The sequence below is a fragment of the Squalius cephalus genome, assembly GCF_949319135.1.
Source record: "Squalius cephalus genome assembly, chromosome: 11".
NCBI classification, from domain to species: Eukaryota; Metazoa; Chordata; class Actinopteri; order Cypriniformes; family Leuciscidae; genus Squalius; species Squalius cephalus.
Window position 1 is genome coordinate 7,068,926 of NC_137132.1, and position 26,045 is coordinate 7,094,970.

The 26,045-nt window shown below is 40.6% G+C and overlaps 1 protein-coding gene and 1 long non-coding RNA gene across 3 annotated transcripts; one reads left to right on the forward strand and one right to left on the reverse strand.

Annotated features, from left to right (window-relative positions):
• The first annotated feature begins 183 nt into the window (after positions 1-183).
• LOC307167562 (NACHT, LRR and PYD domains-containing protein 3-like) lies at positions 184-25,630 on the forward strand. Its single transcript, XM_079886762.1, has 7 exons — positions 184-1,996; positions 4,488-4,658; positions 14,783-14,953; positions 16,913-17,083; positions 21,463-21,633; positions 22,275-22,453; positions 25,548-25,630. Coding segments are annotated over exons 1-7 (2,634 nt in total). The 5' UTR covers positions 184-227; the 3' UTR covers positions 25,550-25,630.
• Positions 9,241-11,043, reverse strand: LOC307167643. 2 transcript variants are annotated; one of them, XR_013822826.1, is made up of 4 exons: positions 10,739-11,043; positions 10,566-10,619; positions 10,231-10,340; positions 9,241-9,575 (listed from the first exon to the last, which is right to left on the reverse strand). It is a non-coding gene; the product is annotated as an uncharacterized lncRNA (long non-coding RNA). The 2 variants fall into 2 exon arrangements; XR_013822827.1 differs by lacking the exon at positions 10,739-11,043 and having other exon boundaries at positions 10,566-10,709.
• Positions 25,631-26,045: the final 415 nt, after the last annotated feature.

Below are 26,045 nucleotides of genomic sequence, written 5' to 3' on the forward strand. Positions count from 1 at the left end.
TAGTTCAGTTCATCAGAAGAGATCAGAACCAGAGCCCAGCTGTGTGTCTATGAGGAGAGACGCGTCTATGATTCCGCCAATAGATTTTAAGAGTGAAGATACACAGTCTGATCTCAGGTATTACATTTCAACAAAATATATGATTAAAAAAAGACATTGAGTTTATTAATGCTGTGGTATTTTCATTTTACAGCCATGAATTCCTCAACAGGTTTAGATCAAATCTGATGAAGAAGTTTGAGTGTCTGTATGAGGGAACAGCACAGCAGGGAAACCCAACACTCCTGAATGAGATTTACACAGAGCTCTACATCACAGAGAGTGAGAGTGGAGAGATCAGTAATGAACATGAGGTGAGACAGATTGAGACACAATCCAGGAGAGCAACAACAGAGGACACACCGATCAAATACAAAGACATCTTTAGACCTTTGACTGGACAAGACAAACCCATCAGAACTGTGCTGACAAAGGGAGTCGCTGGCATTGGAAAAACAGTCTCTGTGCAGAAGTTCATCCTGGACTGGGCTGAAGAGAAAGAGAATCAGGACGTCCAGCTCATATTTCCTCTTCCTTTCAGAGAGATCAATCTGATGAAGGACAAAACACTCAGTCTTTCAGATCTTCTTCATGTCTTTTTCCCTGAAACAAAAGAAATGGAAATATCCAAAGACAAATATAAAGTGTTGTTCATCTTTGATGGTCTGGATGAGTGTCGTCTGTCTCTGGATTTTCAGAGCGATGTGAGGTTGTGTGATGTAAGTGAATCAGCCTCAGTGGACGAGCTGCTGACGAACCTCATTGTGGGGAATCTGCTTCCGTCTGCTCTCATCTGGATCACCTCCAGACCAGCAGCAGCCGATCTCGTCCCCTCTGAGTGTGTCCATCGAGTGACAGAGGTACGAGGCTTCAATGATCCACAGAAGGAGGAATACTTCAGGAAGAGAATCAGTGATCAGAGTCTGGCCAATACAATCATCACACACCTGAAGTCATCAAGGAGCCTCTACATCATGTGCCATATCCCAGTGTTCTGCTGGATCTCAGCCACTGTTCTGGAGAAGATGTTGAGCGAAGCAGAGAGTGGAGAGATTCCCAAGACTCTCACTCAGATGTACACACACTTCCTGATCCTTCAGACCAACATCAAACATGAGAAGGACTATGAGAAGAACGTGACAGATGAAGACATGATCCTCAAACTGGGCAAACTGGCTTTTCAGCAGCTTGTGAAAGGCAATGTGATCTTCTATGAGGAAGACCTGAGAGAGTGTGGCATTGATGTGACAGAAGCATCAGTTTACTCAGGATTGTGCACTCAGATCTTCAGAGAGGAGTTTGGCTGGTATCAGGGGAACGTCTTCTGCTTTGTTCATCTGAGTGTTCAGGAACATCTAGCAGCTCTATATGTGCATCTCTACTATATAAACAACAACAGAAATGTGTTTGACCCAATCACCAAACAGAGTTTGCGGTCTAAAGTCAATGACTTGCTTCAGCTCATGTTTAAACATGTTTCATTATCTGCGCTGCATCAGAGAGCTGTGAATGAGGCTCTACAGAGTAAAAATGGACATCTGGACCTTTTCCTGCGGTTTCTTCTGGGTCTGGCAGTGGAGTCTCATCAGAATCTCCTACTAAGACTAATGAAACGGACAAGAACATCTGACAGCAATGAGGAAACAGTTGAGTACATCAAGAAAATGATCAGGACCATTGACTCTCCAGAGAAATCCATCAATCTGTTCCACTGTCTGAATGAACTGGGTGATCATTCACTAGTGGAGGAAATACAACAGTATCTGAAATCTGGAAGAATAAAGAAAGCCAAACTCTCTTCATCTCAGTGGTCAGCTGTAGTCTTTGTGTTGTTGACATCAGAGGAGAAGCTGGACAAATTTGATATTAATGATTTTGTTGGACGAGACAATAAAACTGAACAACTAAAGGCTCTTCTGAAGCTTCTTCCTGTGATTAAAGAATCCAGATCAGCTCAGTAAGTATCAATCAGAACAATCAGTTCAGTGTTAAAACATTAGGAAAATAACAGTTAATAAATCTTCAGTGCTGCAGATGTTGTCTGGAGTTCAGTGGTCAGTATTTTGATGTGTTTCTTAAACCGTGACAGTGTAAAATTCCTTCAGGCATTCAAACAAAGTCAGAAAATTTGTGTATGAATAAATAATTCAGGTTTACTAGTTGAATGTTCTTGCACATAAAGAAGGAATTTAAATATTTAAAAGAAATGATAAAAGAAATGAAGACCAAGCAAACAACTGGAGAAACAGCTCAGTTATCAAGTAGCTCAAATCTCCTAAAAAAAAACATTTGATGTATGGTTTACATAGCAGTCATACATTAAAATTTTTACTATTAGATGGACAATTAAATATTAACTTTTATTTTTCTTGATTGAATGATACTTTAGATGTTTGATCATGTTTTGTGTAACGACTGCGAGTATGAACCAAACACCAGCTAATCTTCTTCCAGAAAATTAATTCAAACTCTCCACTTCTCGCGAATGAAGGGGGGAAGATTTGTTCAGAACGTCTCATGATCATCAGCATTCTGGCTATTTAAAAGAGCCCCCCAGCACCAACGAAATAGCTGGTCAATGCTAGCTTTGTATACTGGTCAGTGCTAGCTTTGAATACTGACTGGTTAAGAGAAAGACAGAGACCAAGGTCCCACACAGAGTCCTCACATTCCAGGGTCAAATCACCAAACCCAGAGCCATAAGTCACCCATCCCGGTGCCAGAGAGTCGGCAAAAGACCCTTCTAATGACCAAACTAACGGAAAAGCTTGTCAATGTGAGGGGGTTTTTAAAAGAAGGATTGGTTCAGAGATGGCACAACAACATTCCTGACCCCTCCCCCGTTGGGACCTCTGAACGAACAAACAGAGTTCTTTTCTCTCTAAACCAGAAAACTGAGATTCTTCCTACAGTATACATAAAACTCATTCAATAACAATTTTCAATGGACTTGTAAACATCATACATCATTCTATGTGTTTCTACGATATATGTGTCCATTTAATATGCTTTAATCCCATATAATTCATGTAATTGTATAACTATTAGGTGTGTGAATGAAAGTGTGTACTGTTTCATATCAATGCTATCTTACGAACACAACTAGCAAGATGGCTTGATTGAAATCTGGGTAAAATGTTTCGTATTCTTATAATAGTAATGATGTCTAAACTGTGGCCTCTGTACTCTCTGCCAGAGCTTGGAGAGTAAGGAGGTCCCAGATAATGCATGATTTACGATGAGACAAACAAAGCCAGTGTCTAATTGGTCCGATCTCTTCAGGAGGGGGGGACAAACTTTGAGTTTAAAATCTTAGACCCAAAAACAAAGTTCTCTCTCTGTGCTCTCGCTCTCTGGGTTCACCCTCAAGAAACGCTCTGCTACCACTCTCAAGAGAGATGGGCAGAAAAAGATGGAGATCTAAACCAGACAAGTAACCATGTAACAAACGCGCAGACGAAGGAACCCAAATTAAGATCAGAAGAATGGGTTCAACAGCTTTATTCAAGCCGTCTTACTAGCCTACTCTATTCTCAATTTTCTTCCTTTTCTGTGTTATCATTTCCTTTATGTTCCGTTGTGAGTCTCGGTTCTAAGTTAAGTTTTGCGACAAGATTTCGAGCCACGTTTCTTCTGCAACGCACCGCTTTCCACTTCAAAGACTTTTCAACCATCCGACATCCACGCCACAGACATCTATCCAGGCACGAGGAGACCACAGCCAACGAACGGGAAACCCAAGGGAATCCCCAGAAGCAAAGATGCAAGTACCTCCAGACTAAAACTGAACTGGTGCATTGATATAAATTTAATAACCTGCCTAAAACGACAGAAGGGTTGAATTAATGCTTGATGGTTCGTTCAGGTTATGTCTTCTAAGTGCATAGAATCTTGAGATTTCATCATCTCACTCTTAAACTCATTTTTTTCAAACTCTTTCTTTCTCACTCTCTTTCTTCAGCAACCTGTATGAATGTGTGTGTATGCGTGCGCGTGTGTTTGTGATAGATATTAGCTTTATGTGTTAGTATATAATCAATAAAGTATTGTTTGTATTTAAAAAGAGATTACTTGTGTTATCTGCTTACGAAATTTAATGTCTTAAACTTCTGATCTAAGTTACCTTGCTAACTATAGTGTTTCACTATAGTTCGGATATTTATATCCGTTGCAGAGTTGATAGTTACAGCCAGTTCAAATGAACCGCGAACGAGTCATTTGCTCGGTTGTAATAAGTGACTCTTTCGAATTCCCTATAAATAATTAATAATTCCTTTGAGCTAAATTGACGAATCACTACAAATACAAATATCTTACATTTGTGACATTTTAGATCAAACGTGTTCATTTTTGCTTTAAGTTTGAACTTTCTCTTTAATAATGGATTCACTGCTAAACTGATCTGATCTGAACTGAGAGAGTGAAGTGTGTGTCATTGTTCTCTACAGGTTGAAGGATTGTGGCGTCACAGATGAAGGTTTTGCTGCCTTGACTTCAGCTCTGAGATCAAACCCTGAACACCTGAGAGAACTGAATCTGTCATGGAATAAAATAGGAAAATCAGTGAATCTGCTGTCTGATGTACTACAGAATCCTCACTGTAAACTGGAGAAACTGAGGTAAGATCATATTTGACTCTCACACATGAATCACAATGTAAAGTATATTTGAAGTGTTCAGCCTCTATACAAATGAACTGTATTGCACTAATTACTATTACGATGCCAACCGTTTGAGAGGGTCGATTACCACATTTTGATGTCCAATGACCACAAGAGTAATGAAGAGCAGGCAACTGTACTAAATTGTACTATTTACTCTTAAGAATGTTGAATAACAATAATCAAATACACTGTGTATACATTCACCGTCAAAGGTTTACACAAATGCAAAGAAAAATGTACATATGAAGGGCGTAGGCCTGCGCAAAATAATAAACAATATAAACAATGAAATATTTCAACAGATTTGAATTTCAAGGATACAGATGTTAGCTGGTGTTGTGATTAGGCAGTGAAAACAATGATTGCAACAGTCCGTGTTAGTCTCTACAGTTAGTGTTAGTCTCTCAGACGTAGTCGAAGTCGACTGAATGGGATCACGCTAGGGAGCCTATCTTCTTCGAGCATGCTTGAACGAGCCAATGCGCTATGGCGACATGAATTGCATCACGCGCTCTGCCCCGCGAGATGGGTATCAATACGGAAGCGGATGCATACACCATCTGTCTTTCTCTTCGGAGCCGATCGTTCTCTATGACGAAATCTCTGAAGAGTGTTGTCTTCTACAACGAGCGAGTATGTCAGTGCTTCTTCAGAAAGTCTCTCCCTGGCTGGTGTTTCTACAGCGTGAGCAGCAGTGGTCGCGAGCTCTTTGAGCACTCAACTGCTGTTCTAACAGCATTACATATTTATTTGTGTTTGTTTGTCTGACGTCTGGTTGAGAGCGAGAAGAGTGATTGCTTCACTGGTACAGGCTGCACCATCCCTGTCAGTGTTGCAGCAATCATTCCCCTGGGTGCTCCGGCACTGGTGAGAGGTTTCTCACTTCCTGAAAGAGCAACATAAGTGGGTTTGCGTCTTTTTCAAGATGTCATTCCGCCCATGCGTTTCTGGATGTGGTCATTCCTGTCCCCTTCTGACGGTCACAATTGCTGCGTCACGTGTTTGGGTGTTCAGCACGCTGAGGCAGCTTTTGTGGACGGTTCATGTTCCCATTGCGGGAATATGACTGTCTCAGTGTTGAGATCGAGACTCGCCTTCGTTCACGAATGTGCAGTCCCCATTACCACGCCCCACCCCAGGGTGCCGTGTGGGATGGGTGATCGGAGATCAGTGATGGAGTTTCCGCCTGGTAACCATTCCCTGTGGGCTCCTCAATCCTCCATCACACCGATACTAGTGGAGCCCCCTGCTGAGAGCACTGGTCCCTCTGTAATGGACCGACCAGATGTCTCACTCGCGGCTCCCCCAGAGGACAGGATGCCGGTTGCAGTATTGGAGGGTGAGCTGATCTTTGGAGATGACGACTCGGCTGCGTTATCCCCTTCGGGGAGTGTGAAACCCTCCACCGTGTCCCGCTCAGTCTCGGTTGGATGATTGGTTCTCAGCCCGCCGCCCCAGTGCCCTTCTTTCCCGAAGTGCATGGAGAGCTTACTAGGTCGTGGATGGCATCTTTAACTGCCGGAAGCGACCTAGAGAGTTTTTCCCCCCTCACTACCCTTGACGGAGGAGCGGTGAAGAGTTACGAGGCTATTCCCCCAGTCGAGTGGTCTGTCGTGGCACACCTGCGCCCGGCGGCCGCTACGGCCTGGGCAGGAGATCCTCGTTTCCCCCCTCAGGCCTGTGATCGCTCGTCTGTTCTTACGGACAGAGCATACAGAGCCTGTGGGCAAGCCACTTCCTCTTTGCATGCCCTGGCGTTGCTTCAGGTCTACCAGGCCAAAGCACTCATGGACATACACAGGCAGGCCGCCCAGCCTGTATCAGTCACTGCCAAGCCAGGTGGCAACTGTAAGACTAAGCGTCCCTGATCCAGGCTGCCCGGGGACGGGGGAACGAGCTCTTCAGACGGTTACCGTTCCGCCATTGGCACTCCGGAGTCCAGTGGTACCCCAGTTGTCACAAGAGCGAATTCCTCTTTTCCTGGACCCCAAGAGGGGTCAGACTTGCGGTGTGCGACCCTGTAAAGCCTTGCACCCCTTGGTCCCCTCTTGTGTCGGCAGTCGGGTATGGTCCGAGGACCCGATTACGCCTTCTCCCGTAACCCCTGCCGACCAGTGGAGTCAGGTAAGTGTTGCCTCGCACACTCAGACCTCGCTTTGGGCCACCTCCGGGCCTTCCAAGCCAGGTCCCTGTCCTCCACCCCACTGCCCCACTCCGGGTACGTCTGTGGTGCCTCTGGTCCCCCTGTCCCGGTTTGTGGAAGCTTGGAGAGAGCTTCCCGGCTAGTCCAGCTGGCTCCTCCGTACCATCAGACTCGGCTACACAATTCAGTTCTTCCGGCATCCGCCCAAGTTCAGCAGCATTCTGTACACTTCAGTGTTGACCGAACGTGCCCGTTATGCGTGCAGAAATTGCAGTCCTACTGGTGAAGGATGCGATAGAACCGGATCCGTAAGCCGATATGAAGTCGGGCTTCTACAGCTCATACTTCATTGTACCCAAGAAAGGAGGTGAAGTGGAAACTATTCGTTGAATGGTGTTCTTCTCATCGAGTAGACCCCCGAAATTGCTCGATCCACGCTGTACTTTCTTTCCTGCAAGAGGGGTTGGAGCGAGGGCTGTCTCCCTCTACCCTCAAAGTGTATGTTGCCTCTATTGCCGCACATCACGATGCAGTGGATAGGAGATCCGTGGGAAAGCATGACCTGATCGTCCCCTCCATACCCTCTTGGGACTTGTCTCTGGTGTTAACTGCACTGCAGAGACCTCCCTTTGAGCCACTGCAGGCAGCTGAGTTAAAAGTCCTGTCTTTAAAAAAAGTTATCCTGCTTGCTTTGGCCTCCATCAAGAGGGTAGGGGACCTGCATGTATTTTCGGTCGACGAATCGTGCCTGGAGTTCGGGCCGGGTAACTCTCATGTTGTACTGAGACCCCGGCCTGGTTATGTGTCCAGGTTCCTACCACTCCCTTTCGGGACCAAGTGGTGAACCTGCAAGCGCTGCCCCCCGGAGGAGGCATAAGCCAGGGGGCTTTTCTCTGTCCAGTCCGTTCCTTACGGATATATGTTGACAGAACGCAAAGCCTCAAGACCTAAGATCAGCTCTTCATCTGTTATGGAGGCCAGCAGAAGGGAAAGGCTGTCCCAAAGCAGAGGTTGGCCCACTGGATAATGGATGCCATCATCTTGGCGTATGAGTCCCAAGGTGTACCTTGTCCCCTGGGATTGCGAGCTCACTTCACTCGGAGGCTCACTCACGGAGGCTCACTCACGGAGGCTCACTCACTTCACCTTAAGCGTTGGCTCAAGGTGCCTCGCTTACAGATGTTTGTAGCTGCGGGCTGGGCGACACCTAACACATTCGCTAGATTCTATAGCCTACGCGTCGAGCCGGTTGCTTCCTGTGTGCTCTCTTCAAATAGAAGCTAGTTAACACCGTATGCCCCGCTCGATGTGCCGTCCATTCCCCTCCTATGGACTGGATATATGCGCCATTTTGCTCCAGTTGAGTTCTCCTTCGGCAGAACCCTGTTGAGCTCCTCCATGCCCCCTGCGGCTCGAACATGGCGGAGCGTCCGATGCTAGGCCTACCACTCTTGTGGAACTTGTGCTAGGTGCTGGGTCCATATGTTGTGATCCCTACGGCGATCCCATATGTGTATTTTTCCATGGAACACAGCAAAATCCCCAGTGTTAAATCATCACCTACAGTGTCAAATTTAACACCAGCAAAGTGTGTATATGTGTCCACACTACACAGTGTTACATTTACACTTTTGAAAGTGTTAATTTTTTAACTCTAATTTTCTGTATATTGTTAAAAGTTAGCACTATTCAACACTTAACATTGTTGTTTTTACACCACACTAGTGTTAGTGTTAAATTACAGTGTTACTGAGTAATACTTTTTATTTTACACCAACACCAGTGTAGTGTGAATACAACAACATTAAGTGTTAAAATACTGTTCAGCAAAAACATTATTGAGTGTCAATACCAATAGGCTACCTCTAGAGCTGCTTCCAATCCTACTAAAGACAAATGGCAGAAAATGTCACAAACACACTTTATTAAGGTACACAGCAAAAAAGCCAGTGTACATTTAACTCAAATTGAGTCAAATTTAACACTCCCGAAATGTATAAATGACTCCCTCTATTTTGGAGTTAATATAATGCTTTTGAAAGTGTGAAATGTATACATTACTCATGGAGTACATTTGAACACTTTGTTAAAATGTATTCCGGAGTAATGTGCATATTTCACACTTTCAAAAGTGTTATTTTAACTCCAAAATGGAGGGAGTCATTTATACATTTCGGGAGTGTTAAATGCTTTTTAACAAAAGGAATCTTTCCAGAAATAAAAGCAAAGTATTTAACCTTTTGATAACATTGAATGCACATCAAAACAATCCAGAAAGTTAAAATGTAACCTTAGTCTGGGATCATAGTAGAATTCTGTTCAATAAAGTAAAAAAAAAGGCAAAATGCAAACAATTGTTTTAACAAACTAGTTTTTATTAATGAACAAGTCCCTTTACATCATAGGTTAACTTAAAATAAATGAAAGCAAAATATAGGCATTTGTCATCACAATTATGTGAAAGCTGCACATCAAATGGTCTGTATCTCTGTAATACTTCAAGTCCTGTACATGTCAGTGAATATAAGTCCTGTGTCAGTGAAGTTGAGTCAATACCTTCGACTTTGCAACAGTACAGCAACAACATTCAGCAGATGAAAAACAGTTGCAGGATATGAGTGGATCAGTTGTGTCCAGTTGCTAACAGTAAAGTTCAGTGCATAGTTGTTTCACAGAGAAGGAAAGGCTGTGCAGATCCAACTTTCTCAAAATCCTGTAGTGCTGGTTCCCTAGACAACACAAAACCAGACCAATTACAATCAATACAATTTGTGTTTTATAAATACAGCAAGTTTATGGTGGAAAAAGTTCAATAATCTTAAACTTTCGTGACTGATTTCCAAGTAAATTAAAGACTTAATTCATCCAAAAATGTAAATTCTGTCATTAATTATTCACCCTTATGTTGTTCCAAACCAGTAAGAGTTTTGCTCATCTTCGGGAAAAACTCAAGATATTTTTTATAAAATTTCTGTCCCTTCATCGACAGCCTATTCAACGACAAAGCCACGGAAAGGTATAAAGGAAATCATAAGTAATTCTCATGAACGCATGTTGGAAATTAATATTTTATAAATTAAGTGGTAAATGTTTTGTTGCTGCAAACATAGCACTTGCGTAGTTTAATAAAATGTAAGTTAAACCACTGGAGTCGCATGGAGTACTTTAATGATGTACCTTTACACCTTTCTGGGGCTTGAACGTGGTAGTTACGTGGACTGTCAATGGAGGGACAGGAAGCTCTCAGATTTCATTAAAAATATCCTCATGTGTTGTGAAGATGAAAGAAAGTCTTGCATGTTTGGAACGAGATGAGGGTAAGTAATGACATAATTTCCATTTGTAGGTGAACTAACCCTTTAAGGAATAAATTTAGACACGCACCTTAAAAAAACTCACTAAATAGTCAGCTGACGGAAGAATCTTTGTTCCCTTCTTGTGGCTTTGTGATGTTGGGGGCAGGTGATGGGCAGAGATTTCCCAATCAGTTGAGTCTAAAATTAAAAAGCAAGAAAACATCTACCTGTCAAATCATGAAAACAATCGGTTTGAAAATTTTTATTTTAATAACTTTTGTAAAGTAATTTGACTGGACAAATTCAAAATGAGTGTTATGAAACAAAAAATCTAGTTATACCAAATAGCAACAAAGCTATGATTATTGTTTATGTTTATGCACATGATTATCTCATATGTTATCTGTAAAATCTAACCCTCACCAGGTTCTAGTCTGTACAGCCTGGTTAGCCTCATGGTGCAGCATGGAAATGCTCCTAGCAAACACAAATAGCAAAATCAATACATTTAAACATGAAAGCATATCCAAACATCAACCAAAATTGAATCTGATAAATACATTTTCATAAACATTTAATCTTAAAGAATTACTTACACATTCTAAGAAAATTTGTTTTTCAGTTAATGTTAGGTTTCAGTTAAGATAAGTTAGTTGTGCTGGCAAACGAGAGTAAAAGATAGTTTGAGGATAAATACATTATGATATTTGCACATCACAAATATTGTCATAAAACAAAATAACATTATAAAATACGTATTGTAAATGAGTTAAAACACTTACTCAGTGTTTTCACCGTTAAAAGCAAACTCCGCGTCTGCACTGTGTCACGAGTCAAAGAAGATGCAGGGCATAATGTTAGTCTGTAAGAAAGGTTTAGGCGCGCACATCACTATCGTTATAAAACAATATAATGCCATGAAATACATGTTGTAAATTAGGTTAAAAACACTTACTTTCGGTGTTTTCCCTGTTAACGTTACAACCTTCTCATCGTCAGCTCCATATTGAGTCAAATATGTCGCCTTTGAGAAAGGTTTCGGCTCGTTTAAAGTGTAAATTGCAGGTTAAATTTTTCACGAAGATAATGCAATGCGTTTATTAAACATAAAGATAAGAACCGCCCACCATTGTTTTTTATACCAAAATGCTGATATAATATGAAAAGTTGGCAGTTTTAACAGTGGTTTAACCGCTCCCGCTCCCTTCCACTAGATGGGGCGTGATGTCATAGAGGAACTCACTAGTAGAGTTACCGTACGCTAGCAGCTATATTCGCCTTACATAACTTCAGAAAAGTTGGTTGTATGTTTTATTTGATAAAAAAAATTATGGATAAAATAACTTTATGGTGGTTAACCTGCAACTTACACTTTAAGCACGGAGAGCATTTACATTTCTCTATCAATGGGCCCTATCTTGCACCCAGCGCAATTGACTTTGTACAACATGCGTATGTTTCATTCCTATTTTGCACCCGCGCAAAGCGTGCTTTTCCCTCCACAGAAGCACGTCGCTAAACTAGGGAATGAACTTGCGCTCCCTGGGCGGTTCAGCGCAGAAAAGGAGGCGTGTTCCGGCGCAAACAATCCCTGGTGCTATTTTACTGTTCCATAAAACAATTGCGCCACTGGCCAGAAAAAACCTAGTCTAAAATCAGTGGCGCGTTGTTCATTATGCTATTTTAAGGGCGCATGCTTGACCATAATGTATAGCGTGCACAACGCGCATACACTTTGATTCTCTAATCTACACAGAAGCAGCAGTTTTCATTTTTGCAAATCATATTATTACAAACGATAGATAGATAGATAGATAGATAGATAGATAGATAGATAGATATAGATAGATAGATAGATAGATAGACAATTTATTATAAAAGCATACATCTAGCTTACACATTTACCCACATTATTATATGCCTGTTTAACCGAAGCTAATTTGGGGGGGTTTCTCCATCCCCAATGTCACTTCTCTCTCTTTTACGGCTGTGACGAGAGCGTTGCTCTCCTCGGCTGTGAACCGCTCCTGGCGCGCGCCTGGCAAATCCGCCGTTATAATAGCAATACGCCAAGGAAAAAGCGCGTCTGCTCTTAAAGGGAATGTGAGATGACGCTCTGATTGGTTTATTTTACGTTACGCCCAAACCACACCTATGAATAATGAAGCTACTTCAGACCAACCCCTTTTAGATTTGCACCGGGCGCAAGAGTCATTTATCCCGCCGGGAAAATAGCAACAGCGCCGAGACCCGCCCACAAAGTTACTTGCGCTTTGCGCTTTGACACTTGCGTTTCAGATCGTTAAAATAGGGCCCAATATGTTATAAAAATACATATTGTAAATTAGATAAAACACTTACTTTCGTCGTTTCTCTGTTTAAAAGCAACCTCATCCTGGTCTGCTCTGCATCGCGCGTCAACGAAAATGCCTTTCTGAGACTGGTTTAGCCGTTCACAGCACATAAATATTGTAATAAAACAATATAATGTAATAAAAGTTTATAAAATGCATATATAAATGCGATAAAACACTTAATATCAGCGTTTTCCCTCCTCGTATGCCTTGCATCGCGAGTCAAAGAAAATGGCGTCTGTGAAAAAAAGTTTCAGGTCGTTTCGTCGCGCCCAGCGCGTAAATGTCACGGATGTAATTAATTACACTCTCTCGGTGTAAATTTAATAACTCTACATATTTTCACCAGCCAGAGAGTGCGGTTTACACTAGCAGTGTTAATCCCTTGAAATTCAACACCAGAAAATTAACTCTTTACTCTAAGAGTCCTTAACACCAGGATTTCAACACCGGAGATTTTGCTGTGTACGGTTTTGATTTTGCTCCCTAAGGTGAGCCCGTGTTTTTCCCTTGGCAGAGTTTCTGCCGTCACTGTTTTGGTTGATCCTCCCCCCTGTTATAGGCTGGAGTCATCCCAGTGACATTCCATGTGTTGTGCTGCCCGACATTTTGCCCAGTTCATATGTGTATCTCCCACGATTCCCCCCTTCAGGCTGGATGTGCCCTTCCTTCCATCGACAGGGCACGCTTTCCCAGTGTTATCCAAGTCTACTGAGCGGGTCTTGCGGAACAGCAGTGACTTCCCTGGCCTAAGCCCTGTCCTATCACCACCTCAAGATGTGGGAGGTTCAGCAGGCTTTTGTCTAGGCACTGGAAGGTGGCAGCTCTAGTGGCGTTTTCCAGGGTTAAAGATCCCATTCAGTCGATGTCGACTACGTCTGAAGGAGGGAACAGAGGACGTAGTCCCTTTGCCACTATAGCTGGACCACCGCTGACTCCGAGTTACGCTCGACTCCTCAGCGAAAAACAGATGGTGTATGCATCCGCTTCCATATTTATACCCATCTCGCGGGGCGTAGCGCGTGATGCAATTCATGTCGCCATTGCGCGCATTGGCTCGTTCAAGCATGCTCGAAGAAGATAGGCTCCCTAGCGTGATCCCATTCAGTCGACGTCGACTACGTCCTCCATTCCCTCCTTTAGGGAACGATGGGTTGCATACGCAACCAGGACGTTCTTTAAGATGTTCAGATGTCCGGATAGCGATATGAAGTTGGTCGTTGAGCTGCAGTCTCTGGCCCCCTGATGCATGATGAATCCTCAACGATAATAAATGCAGGTGTAAATCTAAGATGTGTATGAGGGTTTATCTCGTTGATGTATGACTCTCAAATGTGGTTAATCTTCAATGACGCACATTCAAGAATCGTCACTATGGAAACTTCAGCTCAAAGTTTAATACCATCCGCTGCCATTGAAGAGCACAAATATTCTATCCTGCAGTTCACAAAGTGAAGGCGCTGCAGAAAGAGATTTTAATCTACCTTATTTTACTGCTTTTCAGGTAAGATTGCAGGACCTAATTTTTTCCTCAGGATCCGAACAGAAAAAATGATCTGCTCTCACGCGATCTCAGATTAAACCACACCTCTTCACATTCAAATCAATGACCAACATAATAGCTGCTCAGCCCTTATAATAAATTAACACAAACTGAACATGGGCTTTTTTACACTCTTTCTGCTGCTGTGAGTTCAGATTATTGAGCTGTAAATGATTGAACACATGATCTGATCCTCAATAACATGGAACTGCAGGACTGAGAGTCACACTGAAATACACACTTTCACACACAATCAACATTTCAGTCTCTTGACTTTAAACAGATTCGAGCTCAACACAGTCAGAACTGAGAAGGGAAGAATATGCTGGATTCATTCTTACTGTTAATTATGTTCATCTTTCTGCATTGACACTTTCTAAAGGATTGTTTTTAATTTTGAAAAATGAAAACACACACACACCCTAATTGACACTCCATACATATCACATAGTACAAATCTAGTAAGTAACGTAGTAAAACTAGTCTCTGTTGTGAATAGTGTTATTTATTAAAGCAGATTTTGCACAAGACTGACTTTTAACATAGTGTAAATAAGAGATTATTTTCCTGATTGAATAATACTTTAGATGTTTTATGATCATGTTTTGTGACATTTTAGATCTCAATCTAATGATCCATCAATGATCCAGTTAAGTTTGAACTTTCTCTTTAATAATGGATTCACTGCTAAACTGATCTGATCTGAAATGAGAGAGTGAAGTGTGTGTCATTGTTCTCTACAGGTTGAGTGATTGTGGCGTCACAGATGAAGGTTTTGCTGCTCTGACTTCAGCTCTGAGATCAAACCCTGAACACCTGAGAGAACTGAATCTGTCTGAGAACAAAATAGGAAAATCAGTGAATCTGCTGTCTGATGTACTACAGAATCCTCACTGTAAACTGGAGAAATTAGAGTAAGATCATATTTGACTCTCACACATGAATCACAATGTAAAGTATATTTGAAGTGTTCGGCCTCTTTCTGCTGTTGTGAGTTCAGATTATTGAGCTGTAAATGATTGAACACATGAGCTGATCCTCAATAACATGAAACTGCAGGACTGAGAGTCACACTAAAATACACACTTTCACACACAATCAGGGCCGGAGTGGGGCCACTTTTCAGCCCGGGAGTTTCAGGCCCAAGACCGGCCCACTTTTTCCATGGTGGAATTCCAAATTTTTCCAAATTGGATAAATGAAGCAACAGTTCAGCTCTTACTATTGTGTAGTTTGTAATGGTTCAACAAATAATGTAAAGGTTAAATAATAATTCACTTAGACTTTATAAGAAGCAATTGCAACTTTGTTTCACACAATTCTGACTTTATATCTCGCAATTCTGACTTTATAACACGCAATTGCGACTTTATATCACACAATTCTGACTATCTCGCAATTCTGACTTTAAAAGAAGCAATTGCAACTTTATTTCACGCAGTTCTGACTTTATATCTTGCAATTTCTGACTATAAGAAGCAATTGCGACTTTATTTCACACAATTCTGACCATATCTCGCAATGCTGACTTTATAACACGCAATTGCAACTTTATTTCAGGCAATTCTGACTTTATATGTCGCAATTCTGACTTTATAACACGCAATTGAGACTATATTTCACGCAATTCTGACATTATATCTCACAATTCTGACTTTATAACACGCAATTGCGACTTTATTTCACGCAATTCTGACTTTATATGTCGCAATTCTGACTTTATAACACGCAATTGCAACTTTATTTCAGGCAATTCTGACTTTATATGTCGCAATTCTGACTTTATAACACGCAATTGAGACTATATTTCACGCAATTCTGACATTATATCTCGCAATTCTGACTTTATAACACGCAATTGCGACTTTATTTCACGCAATTCTGACTTTATATCTCGCAATTCTGTAAACTCGCAATTGTGAGATAAAAAGTCACAATTATCTTTTAAAATGTTTTATTCTGTGCCTGTGGCGGAAACAAGCTTCCATACCTCCTGGCCTCTTCCTCCCATCCTCCCTGACGCGTACCGTTACGGTAGGGCCGGCCCAGCTATCGGTAGGCGCCGGCGGTGCCGCGGTAGCCTACCTGAGAAAACGTTTTGGAAAAAGACGGACTATGGACCTAACCAACTCTATAGGAGGGGAGGGGAGAACTCCCTCACATGGTACAACCCATGCAGAGGCTGCGCGCTGCAGTGTCAGAATGCGGAACGTGTAATGTAGCCTAACTAACGTGACATTGAAATGTGAAAAAAAAAAAAAAAAAAAAATTTTTTTCTCGACCGGCCCAAAAGTGAAGCGGCCCACCGGGATTTCTCCCGATTCTCCCGATTACCCACTCCGGGCCTGCACACAATCAACATTTCAGTCTCTTGACTTTAAACAGACTCGAGCTCAACACAGTCAGAACTGAGAAATGAAGAACATGCTGGATTCATTCTTACTGTTAATTATGTTCATCTTTCTATATTGACACTTTCTAAAGGATTGTTTTTAATTTTGTAAAATCAAAAAAACACACGCACACACAAACACACACACACACACACACACACACACACACACACACACACACACACACACACACACACACACCAATTTATTACTCCATAGATATTACATACAGATCTAAGTAACAGCAAAACTAGCCTATGTAGTGAATATGGTGTAATTTAAGAGATTATTTTTCATGATTGAATGATACTTTAGATGTTTTATGATCATTTTTTGTGTCATTTTGGATCTCAATCTAATGATCCCTCAGACATTTTAATTTGTGCTTTAATTTGGAACTTTCTCTTTAATAATGGATTCACTGCTAAACTAATCTGATCTGAACTGAGAGAGTGAAGTGTGTGTCATTGTTCTCTACAGGTTGAGTAATTGTGATATCACAGATGAAGGTTTTGCTGCTCTGACTTCAGCTCTGAGATCAAACCCTGAACACCTGAGAGAACTGGATCTGTCTGGGAATAAAATAGGAAAATCAGTGAATCTGCTGTCTGATGTACTACAGAATCCTCACTGTAAACTGGAGGAACTGTGGTAAGATCATATTTGACTCTCACAAATGAATCACAATGTAAAGTATATTTGAAGTGTTCAGCCTCTTTCTGCTGCTGTGAGTTCAGATTATTGAGCTGTAAATGATTGAACATGTTTTACATCATCAGTCAATGACACGTTTGGTGATGTGAGCTGCATTACACGCGGGATTGAAATGGTGGCTAAAGAAATCTCTAATGTTTATTTTGGTCATGGCTTGTCTTGAAAAATGAAAACATGACGGTTGTCGTAGGAGAAGTCACTGCAGGACTGTGAGTCAAATCTTCTGACACTGCCAGAATCTCGTCTGAGGTAAAATTTGATCGCAACAGTCATTAATCGGCTGTCGGTGAACATATCAAATAGAGCTGCACGATTTATCGCAATTAACATGAAATTGATTTTGCTTATCGCTATTATGAAATTGCAAAAGCTGTGCTTATTTATTATGTGCAGCTTGTCAGTGACGTACGGCTCTGATCAGTAGTAAACACTGCTCCATCTGAAAGCACTGCGAGTTTGAGTCGCTTTTAATGTGCATTTGAAAAAGAAACACACATCAAACATCTTTCCAAACATTAGAAGCATTTATGAACCTCTTGTCCAACAAAAGACAATATTTATTAAATGAATGAAAGTGTTTCAATCTTCTGTTTATTCAGCTACAGATAGTATGATGCACATAGGGATTTCCTGGAATGATGTGTGTTATTGTTCTTCTGTGGTGGGGAATATTTAGTGTGTGTGTGTGTGTGTGTGTGTGTGTGTGTGTGTGTGTGTGTGTGTGTGTGTGTGTGTGTGTGTGTGTGTGTGAGAGAGAGAGAGACAAGCCCTCTGGTGCTCAGATCGAGCAGCATTTACTACCGATCACAGAGCCGTACTTCACTGACAAACTGCACATAAAATAATCACAGCCTTTACCAGATCGCGTGCGGTTTCATTTCGATCAGTCGTGCAGCCGTAATATCAAACTAACAATCAAACACTTCAGGTTTTGGCCTAAGATCAGAGGAAACTTTTAGGATTTTCAAATTTTGTCTCAGACTGCCAAATCGTGGCCAAAATCACACAGTGTGCAGTTGGCTTAAAGGGGGAGTGAAACACTCAGTTTCAGTCAATCTCATGTTAATCTTGAGTACCTATAGAGTAGTATTGCATCCTTCATATCTCCAAAAAGTCTTTAGTTTTATTATATTTATAAAAGAAAGATAGGCTGTTCCGAGTCTTTCCAGAAAAAACCGAGCGGCGGGAGGCATGCCGTGTGGGCGGAGCGCCGATAGCTAACAACACACAGGCATTTGAAGCAGTTTTTCCATTTATATACTGTCTATGAGTTTTACTCACCGCCTGCGGTTCCAACGCACGACCGTGAACCTTTATCGTTGGGACTGCTCCATCCTTAAGCATTAGACGATCTGCAAATCCGGCGTCGAACTGGGCCTTGTTTATAAAACCTTTGCAGCGCTGCCGATGATTTCCTGTTGAAGCGCGTTGATGTGCGGTCTCGCTCTCCTCTGGTCGACGTGTGCGCAGGCGCGCTTTTCAGAGAGAAATGCTCATATAAGGAGTTCCACTCTCGTCTTCGTCATTAGACCCACGATCGAAAAAAAACAGCCAAAACTTGTACCAACCCGGAAGTAAGATTTTCGGCACAGAAATTCTCTGTTATTCGTCCAAAATATGTTTTTTAAACTTTGGCCATGTTTAGCATGAGAATCCATCTCTTTAACACTGTAAACAACTCTGAATACATGAAACACCATTGTACCCCCCCTTTAAAGGACTATTCCGGTTAAAAATGAACCTGGGGTAATTAACACATGGTCACCGAGTCGATCGTTCCCGGGGATACGTTTTCATTATAATCGAATATAAAGAGTTTTATCTCTAAAAACAGATTAGCTCATAACACTAGTATATGGGGCACAGAGTAAGTAAAAGTAAATCGCTAGTTAATACCACTAACAAGGCTCAAAATAGCCTCACACTAACACGGTAGCATAATGAGGGTCCCTACGTGCAAACCGAAGCATTGAGAACTTTGTAAGTGTACAGACAGTTAAATAAGAAGATACTTCATAAAGACAGTACATTACGCATTTACAGGCAGCGGGCATCTTGGAAAACAGTCTCGATTAGTCGAGCCACGAACGCTGTGCTAAGTGAGCTGGTCGATAGGAATTACGTTTGTGAAATCTAACGTAGCACGGCGTTCATGGCTCGTTCATTCATTCACACACAGAAACGCGATTCATATTTAAACAGTCTTTTTGTGTACAGACACTATTGCGATTAGAACAAAGTAAATATAGAACTGACCTATTCCTCAGCTGGATCCGTTGCTCCTTAAAAATGAAACTTCCAGCACTTCTGAGGTAAATTTTCCAGGATTATTATTAAGATAGTATTATTCCTCACAGCATCGTAAAGTACATGAGTTTAATAAACTCGGTGTTTTATCCAGCTGATGTGGGCATTCACAGGTTTGCATGTTTCGCCTCAGATCATTTGCGTTTGAATAGTGCACACTCTCCGTGGGCGGGGTCACATTAAAACTTAATGAGCTGAGATGAGAACGACTGACATCTCTCTCTTTTCATACATATTACATAAACTGAGAATATTTGTTTTATATAAATTACTTCATTTGAAAGAAGAGAATTCAAGATTCATGCCCGTGTGCCTGTGTGACTGTTTGACTGAGTATTCGCTGAGTTACAGTTAATTTTCGGACGCGTTTCAGAATGGACTTAACTGACAGAGAGAAAGTAGACCTCGCATCATGTTTATTTTTCTTTATTTTGCAAAAAGCACAACACTTTGTTTTTATTGTGAGTATACACAAAAAAAATTGACATTTCAAGAAGATCAAAGTCAACAGAGTATTTTGAGTCTCTTTTGCACTGATAAGAAAAAAAGCGAGCAGATCACGCCGGCGTGATTGTCGACCCTATGAGGTTAAAGCAGATTTTGCACAAGACTGACTTTTAATATATTGCAAATAAGAGATGATTTTTCCTGATTGAATGATACTTTAGATGTTTTATGATCATGTTTTGTGACATTTTAGATCTCAATCTAATAATCCATCAAACATATTTCAGTTTAAGTTTGCTTTAAAGCTACACTGTGTGATATTTTCCCCCATCTAGCGGTGAAATTGTATATGACTACCCAGTGAATATTAGTTTCTGTTCCTTTCAATTCCGAGGTCGTTTTAACTCATACGGTGGCCGTATTATTCCAAAATTAACATGGCTTCCAGTTCGACTTCGTCCATGAGTGTTCCTTCAAGTGATGAGGTTGCTTTAGAAAACTATTACAAAGTGCATTTAGTTATTTAGTCAGTTAGCATGTAGGTTATGACCTCTATGTAAAATGAATAATAGTTTTATGTTTTCGTTATGTTGGTACCATTTCATTGCTAATATCAGCTATCCCAAACGAATGCAAGCTAATGTTAGTAAAGTATCAGTGCTATCGTTATTCTGTATATTGAACGAGATTAATAATGTAAGGCAATGTTTACAGCGTAGGCTACATAATTTTCTCTGTGAGCAGAGTCAGAGATCAGTTGTTGCGACGGATGTCTATTGAAACTATTCATCACCTGTGATCCGTTGCAGCACAGATTTATGTTACAAGGTAAACAATACTTTTTCACCATTGACGCGAGGAAAAGTAATGCAAGTTATACTAAGAGGTCGTTCTGGCATTATGCACAACCATGCTATGGTTAGACAAGCAACTATAAAACTTTGAATTTACACAAATAGGCTGAATTACCTGTCGAGAAGAAAGCAGGCAACTTCGGCGTCTGTTTTAAAATCTTTGCTCCTCATGAGCTCTTTCCATCTGGGAAAAGTTACTCTAATATTGACTTTGGTCTTGCTGATTTGCCTGACGCGTTGACGTTTTAGTTCTCTCTTTCGCTTCCTTGGCGACTCTGCTACATGTCCTCGAAAATAGGCGTGATCCTCCATCTTCAGCAATTTTTCAAATCTGCCAGCAGTCGCGAGTAATCTCCCCCTCACATTCGTCACAGTGTCACTGAGTGTAAAACGCGAAAGGCGAAGCTTGAATTTCCAGGTATGTCCCTCTTTGGCGAATGTATTTTCAAGATGGAGGCGCAACATGGCTGCCGCCATTCGAGGGACTCGCTCATATGTATTATAAATGGCAGATTTTACGCTTATGAGAATACTTTATTAGTTGGTGGAAGTAATTACACATGAATGAGCATATATACTTGTGTTTTTGCTAAGAATCAACTTAAAAAGTTACACAGTGTAGCTGTAACTTTCTCTTTAATAATGGATTCACTGCTAAACTGATCTGATCTGAACTATGAGTGAAGTGTTTGTCATTGTTCTCTACAGGTTGCGTGATTGTGGCGTCACAGATGAAGGTTTTGCTGCTCTGACTTCAGCTCTGAGATTAAACCCTGAACACCTGAGAGATCTGAATCTGTCTGGGAATAAAATAGGAGAATCAGTGAATCTGCTGTCTGATGTACTACAGAATCCTCCCTGTAAACTGGAGAAACTGTGGTAAGATCATATTTGACTCTCACACATGAATCACAATGTAAAGTATATTTGAAGTGTTCAGCCTCTTTCTGCTGCTGTGAGTTCAGATTATTGAGCTGTAAATGATTGAACACATGAGCTGATCCTCAATAACATGAAACTGCAGGACAGAGAGTCACACTGAAATACACACTTTCACACACAATCAACATTTCAGTCTCTTGACTTTAAACAGACTCGAGCTCAACACAGTCAGAACTGAGAAATGAAGAACATGCTGGATTCATTCTTACTGTTAATTATGTTCATCTTTCTGCATTGACACTTTCTAAAGTATTGTTTTTAATTTTGTAAAATCACACACAAACACACACACACACACACACACCAATTTATTACATACATATTACATACAGATCTAAGTAACAGCAAAACTAGCCTATGTAGTGAATAGTGTAATTTAAGAGATTATTTTTCCTGATTGAATGATACTTTAGATGTTTTATGATCATGTTTTGTGACATTTTAGATCTCAATCTAATGATCCATCGAACATATTAATTTGTGCTTTAAGTTTGAACTTTCTCTTTAATAATGGATTCACTGCTAAACTGATCTGATCTGAACTGAGAGAGTGAAGTGTGTGTCATTGTTATCTACAGGTTGAGTTATTGTGGCGTAACATATGAAGGTTGTTTTGCTCTGGCTTCAGCTCTGAGATCAAACCCTGAACACCTGAGACATCTGAATCTGACTGGGAATAAAATAGGAAATTCAGGAATGAAGTTGCTCTCTGATCTGAAGGATGATCCACATTATAAACTGGAGAACCTACACTACTGTGAGTATATTTTTATTTCAAGCCTTTAAATTGACCCAATTTCAGTAACAGGTCTCATATGTGTGTTACTGGAGAATATAAGCTCCACTAATAATTATATAATAATATAGATAATAATTCAGCTCCACTTTAGTCTCTGTAAACTGTTTTTAATAAGAGTTTAGTTTAATTCTGTGATGTGAATATGATCTATGAATAGGCTAGGTCTATATTAGAGGCTGACATTTTTTCGGGAATCCCGCGGGTCACGGGAATGGGAAACAAAATCACTATTAATCATGGGATTGGGATGGGACAGGAAAAAATATCAGCGGGAGTGGGCGGGACCGGGAATCGTAATAAAACTATGATACCCAACTTTATACACAAATATACAGTTTCTATAAATAAACTCTATATTTAAATTTGAATTAAATTCTATTTGCCCTGTCTCTTTATGCTCTCCTGTTTGCTTTGGTGTGGCAAGTGAATGACGTGCTCCACACACCCGTACCAGTTGGTGGCTGTAATATATGCACCAAGTTGGTATAGAGTTGCCAACTCTCACGCATTCACCCACGCTTTTCACACGCTCTCACGCCCCACACATCCATTTTCTCACGCACAGAAAAATCGCAAAGCAAAGAGGACACGGAGACCGACAGACTAGACAGAGCAGCTTACTTTATGATATAAAAAAATCTCAGCTCTCAGATTCTGTCAATTTTATTACTTAAAAAGAATTTAGCTAAATATGTGTTCTATATTACATATTTATTATATTTTTACTTATATCATTAAATAAAGTTGTTATTATAATAATAAAAAAAACGCATTATATTTAATTTGAGTTTTTTTTAACCTTAAATAATAGCCTACTACCAGCTGATAGGGCTCTCTGTATGTTTACAGCATTAGGTGAGTTGTTGTTTTTTTCTTGAGAAAAATGAACGCCTATCTTGTGTAGCCTACCTAATATTTATCCAAATGAGTCAATATTAAATCACATCACAATGGGCCCTATTTTAACGATCTGAAACGCAAGTGTCAAAGCGCAAAGCGCAAGAAACTTTGTGGGTGGGTCATGGCGCTGTTGCTATTTTCCCGGCTGGATAAATGACTCTTGCGCCAGGCGCAAATCTGAAATGGGTTTGTCCGAAGTAGCTTTATTATTCATAGGTGTGGTTTGGGCGTAACGTGAAATAAACCAATCAGAGCATCATCTCACATTCCCTTTAAGAGCAGACGCGCTTGTTCTAAAGCGGATTCCTATTATAACGGCGGATTTGCCAGGCGCGCGCCAGGAGCGGTTCACAGCCGAGGAGAGCAACGTTCTCGTCAGGGACGTTGGGGATGGAGAAACCAACCCAAATTAACTTCGGTTAAAAAGGCGTATGATAATTTGGGTAAATGTGTAAGCTAGATGTATGCTTTTATAATAAATTGTCTATCTATCTATCTATCTATCTATCTATCTATCTATCTATCTATCTATCTATCTATCTATCTATCTATCGTAATAATGTATGATTTGCAAAAATGAAAACTGCTGCTTCTGTGTAGATGAGATAATCAAAGTGTATGCGCGTTGTGCACACGCTACATTGATTATGGCCAAGCATGCACCCTTAAAATAGCATATGAATAACATGCGCAACGCGCCACTGACTTTAAACTGTTTTTTCCTGGTTAGTGGCGCAACTGTTTTCTAAACCTGCAAAATAGCATGAAGGAACGTTTGTGCCTGAACACGCCTCCTTTTTTGCGCTGAACCGCCCAGGGAGCGCAAGTTCATTCCCTAGTTTAGCGACGTGCTTCTGTGGAGGGAAAAACGCACTTTGCGCGGGTGCAAAATAGGAATGATACATCGTCGGTGTACAAAGTCAATTGCGCTGGGTGCAAGATAGGGCCCAATAATTGAATTGAAATAATAAAAAAGCGTAGCTTACCAGAAATTGTACCATGTAAACATTGTAACATGTTATCACTAAACCTAGTTTAGTTACTAAAATGTGTTTGCATGGATGATTTACAGGAAATTTAATGTGTTTAATGTGCATTGTTTAAACTGGCTTTCAGTTCAATAAAGTAACATAAACTGTGCTATGCTGTTATCTGTACTGTATTTTTTTTTACTGTAACTGACAGATTCCGGTAAAAAAAAAAAAAAAAACACAACACGGGAGTGGGAGGCAATAGGAGTCATTCTTCTGGGATTGGGATGGGATTGGATGTTTTTTCGTGGGATTGGGATGGGACAGGATTTTTTTTGTGGGAGTGGGACGGGAGAGGTTTGAAAATCCACTCCCGTGTCACCCTCTAGTCTATATGAATATTTTCATCCCTTACATGTTTACATGCACAACTTTTGTTTTTGTTTTGTTTGATGTGTGTGTTTATATGTCACAAGCTTCAAATCGGAATTGAGTTTTTTCCCGCTGTGTGCACATACTATTCTCTTCTTCAAACACTTTGTTTGTTTTAAACGGCAGACTTAATATTTTTTATATTTTACGGATTAGGTCCTAATTAGGAGACAATGAGCACATGACCTGTTGTGCCGTGCTGCTTATATTTATCCTGCAGTAAAAACACCCCTACCTGCACCCGAAACAGCCTGTGGATGAGAGTCTGAAAGAAGGACTGAAGGCCGTGAGATTGTGTTGGTCATTCATGACACTTCATTCAACAACTACAACAGCTCGTACGCATCATACGGCATTACGTCATTGCACACACACAGAAATTTCCAGATTCGGTTTTCAATCTGATCAAGTGTTTACATGTCCTCTCGATCAAATTAGAAAAGGAATAAACCACCCAATCCGATCGAAATTTCATTCAGATCGAACTCATTCGATTAAGGTGTTTACATGAAGGCTTTTCAGTCCGAGCCGTTAAATCTGATTACTAACAGATTATTTGTTTGCATGGAAATGTGGTGTGTGTGTGTGTGTGTGTGATAAAGTGATAATTGTTTATCATTTGCTGTTATTAATCTATTCCAGTTTGTCATTAATATCTCTGGCTGTGTTTTCCTGAAATGATCTCTAGATGTGATGTGACTCAGTAATGTCTCATACTCATATGTGTCTGTCTGTGTGTTTTATTGTAGGACTCTCAGTGTTTAGACGTCAGTTCAGTTTCCTCAGGATCAGCTGATGGTGAATAAAGAGCCGCTACAGAGACTGAAGACACAGAGACATGATGTGTGTGTGACTTCACACCAGTTTCTTGTTTTATAGTAATGGCTCATGAAAATGAGTGTTGAAAATAGTAGCTTTGAATTGTTTCACATTTGTTATATATTGATTATAATGTAAATGGTGAAACACTTAAAATATGAGACAAACGGTTAAAGCAAAGTGAAAACAAGCCTTAGACAATAGATTTATTGTGCAATACAGACAGCGTTGGGAAAAGTGTTATAAGTTTTATCAAGAGTTTAACTTCAGAAGAGATGTTGTAAATTATACCAGCAGAGGAAGACAAAGATTATGCAAATAATTTCACTGAACATTAATTTGTCAAATAATTTTATAATTTTATATGATGATCTATGTTTCCAAATAAATCTTCACATTCTTTTACTGGTTTCTTGTTTTTTTCTCTC

Coding starts and splice junctions, on each gene's coding strand:
- LOC307167562 (XM_079886762.1), top strand. CDS start 228: ATGAAGAAGTTTGAGTGTCTGTATGAGGGAACAGCACAGCAGGGAAAC. Junction 4,659..14,782: donor TGTAAACTGGAGAAACTGAG/GTAAGATCATAT, acceptor TGTTCTCTACAG/GTTGAGTGATTGTGGCGTCA. Junction 21,634..22,274: donor TGTAAACTGGAGAAACTGTG/GTAAGATCATAT, acceptor TGTTATCTACAG/GTTGAGTTATTGTGGCGTAA.